Source organism: Salvia hispanica, chromosome 3, assembly GCF_029641045.1.
Source record: "Salvia hispanica isolate PSC_SH4W2 chromosome 3, Shi_PSC_v1, whole genome shotgun sequence".
In the NCBI taxonomy this organism is placed as follows: Eukaryota; Viridiplantae; Streptophyta; class Magnoliopsida; order Lamiales; family Lamiaceae; genus Salvia; species Salvia hispanica.
In genome coordinates this window covers 38,044,307-38,055,981 of record NC_142694.1, presented here as the reverse complement: position 1 = coordinate 38,055,981, position 11,675 = coordinate 38,044,307, and the positions used below count along the sequence as shown (strand labels likewise).

General features: G+C 37.8%; 2 protein-coding genes across 3 annotated transcripts; one reads left to right on the top strand and one right to left on the bottom strand.

Annotated features, from left to right (window-relative positions):
* The first annotated feature begins 624 nt into the window (after positions 1-624).
* LOC148930671 (uncharacterized) lies at positions 625-3,281 on the top strand. The gene is made up of 8 exons (XM_089066583.1): positions 625-731; positions 907-1,003; positions 1,058-1,220; positions 1,358-1,625; positions 1,723-1,813; positions 2,162-2,255; positions 2,473-2,616; positions 2,725-3,281. The coding sequence occupies exons 1-8, from the start codon at positions 625-627 to the stop codon at positions 3,279-3,281; spliced, it is 1,521 nt and encodes a 506-aa protein (XP_088922709.1).
* A 4,799-nt stretch (positions 3,282-8,080) lies between these two features.
* On the bottom strand, positions 8,081-10,953 carry LOC125209924 (cytosolic sulfotransferase 12-like). 2 transcript variants are annotated; one of them, XM_089066305.1, is made up of 3 exons: positions 10,820-10,953; positions 8,839-9,571; positions 8,081-8,754 (listed from the first exon to the last, which is right to left on the bottom strand). In XM_089066305.1, exons 2-3 carry the CDS (start codon positions 9,564-9,566, stop codon positions 8,649-8,651), a joined length of 834 nt encoding a protein of 277 aa, XP_088922431.1. In that variant the 5' UTR covers positions 9,567-9,571; positions 10,820-10,953; the 3' UTR covers positions 8,081-8,648. The 2 variants fall into 2 exon arrangements, with proteins under 2 accessions (XP_088922431.1, XP_047965458.2); XM_048109501.2 differs by having other exon boundaries at positions 8,081-9,571.
* Positions 10,954-11,675: the final 722 nt, after the last annotated feature.

Here is an 11,675-nt window from a genome sequence, read left to right as displayed (position 1 = left end):
ACAAGATTACTATTCTGATGATTTTTCTGAAATATGTGCAGGTATGGAGGATCAACCCCGCTCTAATTGGGAGGAAATGTTAGAAATCTGCATCGCTGAAGTTCTTGAACATAGGAAGGTAACAAATCGGAGGTTGGAAAACCTGAAAAGAAATACAAATATCTTGGAGAGAGGATTGGCAAACCTTGTTACTCAAGTTGGGATGCTGGAATTCAACATTGGGATCCTAGCTACAGCCATAGGGAGCAAACATCCGGAGACGCTCCCCAGCTTGCCAGAAATAAACCCAAAGGAAAAGTGTCATGCTGTGCAGTTACGTAGCGGGAACACATACCAACCTCCGGTGGCAGGAGACCTAGGCAGGGGAAGGAAGGAAGCAGAAAAGTCACCCAACTATAAGGCAGTCGATAACGTGTGGCAGTCCACCACACCACCCCACGGCGGTCCGCCAGTCATGCCCCAGCCGATTGAGCTAGATTCTGGAATAGACACTGATGAAGTCCCGACGACCGCCACACCTCATCGCGGCGGTCCGCCGGCCCACAAAGCAGTGTCACCATTCCATATCCTTAACGATTGAAGAGTGAGAAGCTTGACGCCCAGTTTTCCAAATTCTTAGAAGCCATGAGCAAAGTCCACATCAATATTCCACTGGTGGAAGCTCTGCAACAAATACCCAACTACGCCAAGTTTTTGAAAGATGTGGTCGCTACGAAGAGGAAGTGGGGAAAGTATGAGACAGTGCTTAACTGAAAACTGCAGTGCTATCATTCAAAAATGATTGCCCATGAAACACAAAGATCCAGGGAGCTTTACTTTGTCTTGAGTTTTAGGGGACGATGTGAAAGGTAGAACATTATGTGATCTTGGATCCCGTATTAATCTAATGCCTTTGCCTTTTTACAGGAAACTCGATCTTGATAACATCCGCCCCACCTCAATTACCTTGCAAATGGCGGATCGGAGCACAACAACACCGATGGGAGTAGTGGAAGATGTCTTAGTAAGAGTAGGAGAATTTATTTTCCCAGCTGATTTTGTCGTATTGGACATGCAGGAAGACAAGAAGGTACCATTGATTCTTGGAAGGCCATTTTTAGCTACCGGGGGAGCCATGATAGATGTACAGAAGAGGGAGCTAACATTGAAATTACATGATGAGAGCATCACCTTCAACATCTACAACGCCCTGAAATTTCATGGAAAGGAAGGGGCAGAAGGCTATCATGAATGTACCGTCATTCAAGTCGTCACAGACTGTGTGGGGGAAGTGGAAGTGACTTATTACGAAACTCGAGATCCCCTCCTAACACTGACTTGTCTACTTGTGATGCTAATGTTTGTGTTATGGTTGCAGAACTTGAGGTGCTCCCTGAAAGAATTCCTCAAAATGGGAATGCATTCTTGCTACTACGCACCCCTGAAGAAGAGGAAGAAAGAAACAAAGCGTTAGGAAAACCTCGGGGACCGCCTAAAGTAGAGTTGAAGCCACTCCTTGATCATCTCAAGTACGCGTTTCTAGGGCCAGATAACTCTTTTCCAGTTGTTGTGTCTGCTTTTTTGAGTGAAAAAGAGTGTGAAAAGTTGTTGTGTGTGCTAAACAAGTATAGGTCTGCGATAGGATGGTCTATTAGTGACTTTGAAGGGGATTAGCCCAACCACATGTATGCATAGAATTTTACTTGAGGAAGGGCATAAACCTCGTGTTCAAAATCAACGTAGGCTCAATCCTATCATGCAAGATATAGTGAGGAAAGAAGTGATTAAGTTATTAGATGCAGGGATTATCTATGCCATATCTGATAGTGAGTGGGTAAGTCCTACGCAAGTAATAGCTAAGAAAGGGGGGATAACTGTAGTGCCCCGGTAAGGATGGAGAGATGATAGCCACTAGAGTAGCTATAGGTTGGAGAGTTTGCATTGATTATAGGATGTAAAATGCAGCCACTAGGAAAGATCACTTCCCTTTATCTTTCATTGATCAGATGCTAGATAGACTAGGGGGATATGATTACTACTGCTTTCTTGATGATTATTCTAGTTATAATTAAATTGCAATTGCTCCCGAAGATCAACATAAGTCTGCTTTTACTTGTCCTTATGGTATTTATGCTTATAGAAAGATGTCTTTTGGCTTATGTAACGCTCCTCTTCTTTTCAGAGATGTATGATGGCTATATTTCATGATTTGAATGAAAAAGTGATGGAGGTTTTTATGGATGATTTCTCTGTGTTTGGCAAATCTTATGATCATTGTCTTGAAAATTTAGCTAAGGTTTTGCAGATATGTGTAGAAACTAACCTTGTTCTTAATTGAGAGAAATCAAGTTGGTAATTTTTCTTACATCTCTCCCTCCCGGAGCCCAAGTATCATATACGCCCCCAAAATAAAGAGCTTTGAAGACTAGAAGAAAAACACTCACTTCATGGTGAAAGAAGGTATAGTTCTATGGCATAAAGTGTCTTCTGCAGGGATAGAAGTTGACAGGGCGAAGATTGCAGCCATTGAGAAACTCTCACCTCCATCCAATGAGAAGTCAGTGAGAAGCTTTTTAGGGCATGCGGGATTCTATCGGAGATTCATCAAGGATTTTTCTAAAATCTCTAAACCTCTTTGTAAATTGCTTGAAAAAGATGTAAAATTTAATTTTACTTCTAATTGCTTGCAGGCCTTTGAGAACTTGAAGTAAACTTTAGTAAGCGCTCCCATTCTCATCACCCCAGATTGGAGCCAACCATTTGAAATCATGTGCGATGCAAGAGACATTGCAGTTGGTTCAGCTTTGGGTCAGAAGAGGGACAAAAGTTTTAGAGTCATCTATTATGCTAGTAGAACTTTAGATTCTGCTCAAGCTAATTATACGACTACTGAATGGGAGATGCTTGCTATAGTCTATTCTTTTGATAAATTTAGAGCTTATCTTGTTGGGACTAAAACTATTGTTTACACTGATCATGCAACTATTAGACACTTGTTTGCGAAGAAAGATGCAAAGCCTAGACTCATTCGATGGATTTTGCTACTTCAAGAGTTTGATGTTGAGATAAAAGATATACGAAGCTGTGAGAATGTTGTGGCAGATCATTTGTCACGGTTAGAGCATCTGGTGGAAGAAGAAGATTTATCACAAGAAATCAACGAAGATTTCCCCGACGAACATCTGTTCTTCACTCAAGCCACTTTTCCATGGTACGCTGATATTGTTAACTATTTAGCAGCCAAGGTACACCCTCCTGATCTCACTCCTTATCAAAGGAAGAAATTTTATAGAGATGTATGATCTTATTTTTGGGATGAGCCCTACTTGTTCAAAAGATGTGCAGACACTATACTTAGGAGGTGCGTACTTCAAGAGGATTGGTCGGCCATAGTTGAAAGATGTCATTCGTCACCAACTGTAGGAAACTTCGGTGTGCAAAGGACCGCAATTAAAGTGTTGCAAAGCGGTTTCTATTGGCCTACAATTTTCCGTGACTCCGCCAGCTTTGTTCTCCAATGCAATGAATGCCAACGCACGAGAGGAATATCTAAGAAGAAGGAGATGCCTATGAACGCCATCATTAAGGTAGAATTATTTGATGTATGGGGGATAGATTTTATGGGACCATTCCCAAAATCAGGAGAGTACCAATATATCCTACTTGCAGATGGATATGTGTCTATATGGGTGGAAGCAATTCCAACCAAAACTAACGATTCTAAGGTTGTCACTGCTTTTGTTAGAAAAAATATCTTTTGTAGGTTTGGTACACCCCGTTCTCTCATAAGTGATGGAGGATCTCACTTCAACAATAGGTGGCTAGACAACGTGTTGGACAAATACGGAGTCAAGTATAGAGTCACCTCACCATACCATCCTCAAGCGAATGGGCAAACCGAGCTAGCAAACAGGGAAATCAAGTCAGTTCTACAAAAGACAGTGAGTGTCAACAGAAAGGATTGGGCCCTTTGGTTAGATGATGCGTTGTGGGCATACCGTACTGCTTACAAAGGTTCTATAGGTATGTCTCCTTATCAACTTGTGTTTGGAAAATCATGTCATTTGCCTCTTGAGATGGAGTACATGTCGTATTGGGCAATCAAGAAGCTGAACCATGATTTTCAAAAGGCCGGTGAGGAGATGCGTCTCTTTCTCAATGAGATGGACGAATTTCGAATGGAGGCCTATAAAAGGTCATCCATGTACAAGGAAAGAGTGAAAGCCTACCATGATAGGATGATCAGTCGACGAGAGCTCACTTTGGGGGATGTAGTTTTGTTGCAAGATTCGACACTCTCTCTATTCCCCGGAAAGTTGAAATCCAAATGGACCGGCCCTTACATGATCAAGAAAATCTATGATAGTGGAACGGTTGAGTTGCTAGCCCCGGATGGACAGTTGTTTCAAGCTAATGGCAACCGTGTGAAGAAGTATACAGTACGGACAAGGTGATGGAGGAAGAAGTTGATCTAGAAGAACCACCCAAGGTGTAAAAAAAAGGGGGTAAACTCAAACTAATGACTTTAAAAGAGCGCTTGTTGGGAGGCAACCCAACCATTTTTAACAATTTTTGCTTTAATTTTAAGTACTTTTTGGTTTTGGTTTAGTTTTCTTCCTTGAATTTTTTTTCGCAGGTTCTGACCCTTTCGTGGCGACCGCCGCATATGTTGCGGCGGGCCGCCACCTGCTCGCTGGAAGAATCTGACATCGTGCGGCGATCGCCGGATAGGCCGTGACGGACCGCCACCTGAGCACAGTTCCCAGCGTGAATTTTTCAAATTTTTCGAATTTTCACCCGGTCCAACCTTTACGCAAAAATTTTCAAGGTATGTTTTCTTTTTGGTGATTCATTCACGTCCCAACCGACTCTACAAACTTATTTTACACTTTGTTGTAAATAAGTTTGGGGGGATGAAGTGATGGACTGTGAGTTTAGGTTTTTGTTTTAGGGTTTTAGTTTGTTTTGTTTTTTGTTTCGAAAATCCCGTTGGTGAAATTTGTTTTCTAAAATTGTTCTTGAATCCATGTCATGAAATTAACATGAAGAACTTAGAAACACGCATGCTTAAGGACACACATTAGACCGAGTTGCCAATGATATTACATTCCATCCATGTTTAAGTATGGCTTGACGTCTTGATTTGATGGTTTGGTGAAAAGGTGCATAATTAGTGAATTGTTTGTTCGCCTTGAATCTTGCTTTATACCTTGTGAGATTTGAGCCTTAAATTCTTTCTTATGTGATTTATCTGCATTCATGTATATGTTTCTAGAACTTGCTCCTAGTCTGCCTAAGTTTACATAGTGTTTAAGTTGATTTAGGAGGATGAATGACCATCTTTTCTTAGCTACTTTTATTCCCAAATTTTTCGACCCTCTCAAATTTTTAAAATTTTTCCCTTTGGAGCCAATTTTGAGTCTTTAATCCTTTTCATTGGAAGCCAAATAAATGGGGACAATTACTTGGGTTAGTATAGTTTTTATTATCTTTTGTAAAGGAATTGGAGAGATAAGGAGGAAAGTATAAAAAGTAGTGTGCTTAAATGTAAAGAAAGTACAAGTTGTGAAATAGAAAAATTCAAATATGTGCTTGATCTTAGAAAAGGATGCTTATGAAAAAGAAAAGAAAAAGAAAAAGTGTGAAAGGTTGTGAAAAGAGAAAGAAAATCAAAGGATTGGAAAGTGAGTTGAAGGAGAAAAATAAAATGTTAGAAGTGTCTTGGGTTATTAGAAAAGTGGAGTTACTTTAACTCTACTTGGGATATTTTTATTTTGAGTCATTTTTTAGCCAAATATTCCTCACCTACCAAAGAGCCTGCATTACATCCAAAGATAAAGACCTTTCGGACTTTTGATGCTTAATCACATCTAGTAGAAGATGGATTAGACTTTGAGCAAGCCTATGGTAAACTTTGCATAATGCATGATTTGAGTGCTTATACACATTACCTTTATACACTTTGAGAGTTAGAGAACACTTCCCATCTTTGGAAGTTTGTCACATGTGAGTGCATGAATTCAAGGTGTTCCACGAGTTAGTAATGAAAGTGCACTAATAAGCCTTGCTTGATTTGATTGCGTTAATACATGCTTAATCTATTCTTTCTTCTTTTGAGGCAATTATGACGTCTAGTCCTTGTGCATTCAATATTCTTGTGTCTTTATTGTTTTGTTCGAGGACAACAAAAATGTAAGCTTGGGGGAGTTGATACGCTCGGATTTTGCACTGTTTTAAGACCATTATTTGGTCTGTTTTTGATGTCAAAGTCACTCTACATGTCCATTAATTGCATATTTTATACATTTTGGTATTTTGACGTGTTTTGTGAGAAATGTGCATATTTGAGCAAAAAAAGGGAGTCAAAACGCAAAGTCTGAAAATCTGGAGTTCAGACGGCGACCGGCGACCACCGGCGAAGTGTAGCGGCCTGCCTCAGAAATTCAAGCTTAAAAGGGAGTCTCGTCTGGCGACCGACGGAGGATGTGCGGCGGCCCGCCGCCGAAGAGGCGGAGACTATGGACTACCGCGCGGCGACCGCCGGAGGAGATGCGGCGGCCCGCCGTGAAAAGCGGCGAATCCGATTTAATCTAGATTTGGGCCCAAGATTTACCATATTTTGAAGATCTTTTCCTTCTATGATGAGAAATGACTTTCCCCTATAAATAGGACTTCAAGCTTCATCAAATTAGAGCTTCTTTTTGCAAGATAAATTCCCAGAGATTAAAAGCTAGAGTACGTCATTGTGCAAGGAGTTGAAGGAGGATTCAAGAACATCAAGAATGACAAGGATTCAACCTACGGGGTTTATTTGCTTTAGTTTTATGTTCCAATTGTTTTCCCTTCAATCTATGTGTTTAGCTTATTCCAGTATGTGTAGCTAAACTCATAGGATTCTAGGGATGTGTTAGTAACGACTTTGGGTATACAATTCCAGTTTTTCTATTTAATATCCGTTTTGTTTTTACTTTGTTTCTTCCCTAAGTTAATCTTGACGCTTCACGTCTGAGTGACACATTCTGTGATTGATCAAACATAATTTGCTTCATAACTGTAAGAGAGTTCTAGCGAATTAGGTCCACTTAATAGATGCTACAGTTAGCTTCCTTTAAAACGATATTGTTAATTGAGAGTGAGGACTTTTCAAGGGCCTTAGGAGCTTTTCGGAGTTACGTGTTAGGATTGACAACCCTAATGTTAGTAATCAACGTTTGCATCGCATGAGCATAAGCTAGGTGACTCGTCCTATCAAAGTAATAATTGTGCTAGGGTATTGTAGTTTGGACTTTGTATAACCATAATTGTGAACGCACATCCCTGGAATTCCCTTTATCTCTATTGTTTATCTCTGTGTTTTATCTGCATCAAGTTGTTATTTGCTTTCAATTTTTTTCAGTTTTCAAAAATTTCCAAAATCTTTCGGTTCTCCAGATAATAATTGAATTCTAGTAGGAGATAGACACTTTGTGTTTGTGTTCCCCGTGTTTGATATCCGGTACTGACCTTTGAGTATACTATTTTTATTCTATATACTTGCAGGTATTAATAGTTCTAAAAAATAGTGCATCACCTTTCTTGTGTTTCTTGTGTGCACTCTCTCCATATTTGTAGGACGAAGTTGGGGCCCAAATCCCTAAGGCAAGCCCATCCTATTTTAGACAACTATGCCCCTTTGAGATGACATCTGTTCTTTCTCTCTCCTGTGACTCATCACTTCAGCTGGTAAACTCTACTGGATCAACTTGTCGGCGCAGCTGATCAACTTAGCTCCATTTCTGGTCATTTTTTACTTCTTTTCCTAGTTGTTCCGATTATTCCTGCACTCGCTGTTTTCTACGCTTTTGTAGCCCCCCTGCACACTCAAATTCACCATTCTTTTCATACATTATCAACCATGTTATTGTAATAAACCCTACAAAACCATGCTTGTAACGAGCCATATCAATAACCCAAAATGGAAAATTGATCACTTGTTGTCACGACCGCGCCTCGGTGAATCCTGACTAGGGGAGGAAATTAAGAAGATGGGATAGGAGGGGATGAAAGAATTTAACAATAAGACACACAAATACTTCTCAATAAGTTAAAAGAGATTCACAAGTCAAAGAAAGATCATGAAGATCAAAAGAGTGTTTATAACAGGCCAGTCGTCACTAATCACTATTCTTGTAACTCATCTAGTACAAAATACTAAAACAGTGCACAACGGAAGAAGTTGTAAACACATGGCCATATGTTATCAACCACTATTATTAGTTATCAACTTTATCATTTATAATACACATAGTATAATATATTATAATTCCAATGACAACGCCTATATATTACTCCCTCCGTCCCATTTTTAGAGTCTTAGTTGAGTTCGGCACGAGTTTTAAGAAATGTAAAGGAAAGTTGGTGAAAAAAAAACTATTGGAATGTGGGTCCTACTTTTTTTATATTAGTTTTATAATAAAATGTGAGTGGTAAAAGGTTGGTGGAATGTGGGGCCTAATATCATTTATGAAATATTTCAACCGGGACTCCTAAAGTGGGACACCCAAACATGGTAAACCGGGACTCCTAAAGTGGGACGGAGGGAGTACATAATATTAATAAATTTCACAAATATGAAATTAATACATATTTCGGGTTAGGGATTTCACACAAACTAATACCCAATCCGGTATTTAGAAATAGAGACCAAGATCCCGAAGCTTCAGACATATTGTGTTGTCAATTTTCATTTCCATTTCAGACGTCAAATAGTTGTTCCAATCCCCGACTTCACCTTTCCTGAAAAAAGAACTATTTGGAGTATCAACAAAATGAGATCCACTCTTATTAACCTCAAAGTTCTTTAGCCTCTCGATACTGCACCTGCTCAAAATCTCATCCGCTTTTGTGTCATCTTCAAATGGCCTTTCGAGAAATTCAGCAATCTTCAAAACCTGCGTTTTGGGATCAATTTTGAGCTCTTCATACTTGAGAAATAATATTTTTTTAGGGTTTTTCTTGCTCTCCTCCCAATACCCCATTACGTGTTCAAGGAAAGGGCCGTAAGGATGCTTGCCGGAGCAGAAACAATCGATAAATTTCTCAAGTGGAAATAGCTCTTCATCTCTCCTCAAAAAGGAGTTGAAAAAGTGCCAGCTCGAAACCACGGTGTCCTTAGGGTTCCGGGCGATGTAGATGATCTTGCACAACGTACTCCTTACTGAATCCGGAACTAGTGCGTGCGGCAAGTGTGTGTGGAGAAGGCGAGCCGCAGAGGCATCGAAAATGTCAATCGTTTTGTCAGAATAAGCAACAGCTTCTACGGTGGGGACAAGGAAATGAGGGTTTTCCAGGGTTAAGGCATCTACGATTTGGTGGTTCTGTCTTTGCATGATGCAAAATGCGAGAGATTTGAGCCACGTGGTGCCTGTTTTCGCACATGACGCGAGGAAAACGTCATCATTTCGTGCCTCGAAGTTGTTCTGAAGGGCAACTGCAGCCTTCACGATTGGTGGCATGCACCAATAGCCTTCCCACTCGACGAGTTTTAGGGCTTCTATAAAGTGTGTTCTGGGTAGCTCGGCTATGCGTGAATCTGTCCACCTCTGCATTGTGACTATTACGATATGAAGATTGGGTTAGCATAGTGGATAAATATACATTGAAACATTGTTTGGTAGCTATGTTATGTTTCGACTAGACATGATACAAATAGTGATAGTTATCATAGTTTCGATTAGTTAATTTATCTTAATTGGATATTTGGTAGCTAAGGATAATTGTGACTTATCCTATTTAGATGTTTGGTACAACAAGTTACAAATAAAGAAAAAAAATTAGGATTTAACTTAATGATTAAACTATCCTCATGTTGCCTTAATTGTGGGTGGTTTTGATAATTTGTTGACGATGAAAATACCAAAGCATACCATTTCTTATTATATAAAATGCTAAAAATGGAGTAAATGGTATGCTTTGTTAATTTTATTTTCTAATATATAAATTTATTTATATGAAAAATATCCAAGCATACCATTTCTAATTATATAAAAATGCTAAAAGTAAGAAATTAAATAAATAGGATCATAACTATATTTGTTACTTTTATTTTTATCATATATTTTATGTTGTATTTTAAAAATACCCAGCATACCATAACCTAGCATTTCTCAACATACATTAATTATATGAATAATTATATAATTTAATATTTGTTTTATTATATTATTGCAACCATTTCTTATATATAATATTTTTATTATAAATTATGGAAACCTTTTTTCATGTCAAATACATATAAATGGATCTCTCATAGCTTTTGTTTCGGATTCGAGTGATAAGCCGATCATAAGATCAGTTTTACTTTTAAATCTTAAAGAATACTGATTGAATATAAATTTCAACCATTTTATATACTATCCATCCACTAAAATTAATTTATTTTTTTCATTTTAGTCAATCCACCATAATATTCTAATTTATTTATTAATATTTTCTCATTATTTATTCTCTTTCTTTTATATTTTATCCATTTTTTCTTTAAACACCCATAAATTGCACTATTTTTGTTGATAGAAGGAGTATGTTATCGATTGTAAGCCAATAACTTTTGAATCGACCTTGAATTCATGTAATTTGTTGGTTGCTACGAGCCTACGATACTGTGTCAAGGAAAATTGATCATACTACATTAAATTAGTGGGTGGTTAAAATATTTTGAAAGAAAATAAAATATGTTTGATGGAAAAATCTGGTGAGCAAGAGTATAAGAAACACAAAAATAAACAATCTAAATAACCTTAAAGCAGCCAAAAAACAACCAAAAATAAAAGAAACTATCTAGTCATGTAATTTCTCTATTTACCTATCACGATGTGACCTTCTTCTCATGCACCGCCAAGCTCAAGATTCCTCATGCACACGATCTAAAGAAATTATTCATAATCATAAGCCAACTATTTAAATTTTGGTGAATGTCCGTATATTTGAAGAGTCCCAAGAGTTTATTTATACTAAGGCAAGAGAAACTTAATTTGTTGGGACTTGTAGAAAATGATGCATTCATCATTAATATTAAATTGGATTTGATTTAGGAGAGAGGTATTGTTTGAAAGACCACTGTAGTTGGCCGGCCAGCTGTAGCGAGGACATCATCCATAAAAAATATGACAATGTAGTTGGCCGGCCAGCTGCCATTGATTGTCATATAGCGACATATACTTTCTTTGTTCGAGGATCATTTGCTACGATTTGATTAAACATCTCAGTTATTACTATAATTTTTTTTTAGAGAATATTACTCCCTTCCTCTGTTCCACTTAAGATCAAATACTTTCCTTTCTAGTTTATCTCAATCAAGTTCTATTTTTAATAACTTTCTTTCTTTAATTAATACACCCAACTACATTTTTATCTTTTCAATGAAGTATTCAATTCTCTTTCTCTCTCCATTTAATACTTCCATACACTCATTTACTCTTCAATTAACCACATTAACCAATAACTCCTAAAATCCCGTGCCTACTAAAAATATGTCATCTTAATTGGGACGGAATAAGTATGTCTTTTATATATATATATATATAAATTTCACCCTACTATCATAATTTTGTTAATTAAATTATCAAAATTTTATTCTTTCATCAAAATTCAATTTTTTAGTGCGTTCAAAAAAATAACTCTATCTTTTGTCATAATAAATTATTAAGGACAAATGTATG

Bases quoted from the DNA above. Each gene is read 5' to 3' on its own strand.
- LOC148930671 (XM_089066583.1), top strand. From the start codon at position 625: ATGAGCAAAGTCCACATCAATATTCCACTGGTGGAAGCTCTGCAACAA. The intron at 1,221-1,357 runs GCTATCATGAAT...TTATGGTTGCAG, and splicing joins TGGAAAGGAAGGGGCAGAAG to AACTTGAGGTGCTCCCTGAA. The intron at 2,256-2,472 runs GTCTTGAAAATT...TGTCTTCTGCAG, and splicing joins TGGCAAATCTTATGATCATT to GGATAGAAGTTGACAGGGCG.
- LOC125209924 (XM_048109501.2), bottom strand. From the start codon at position 9,566: ATGCAGAGGTGGACAGATTCACGCATAGCCGAGCTACCCAGAACACAC.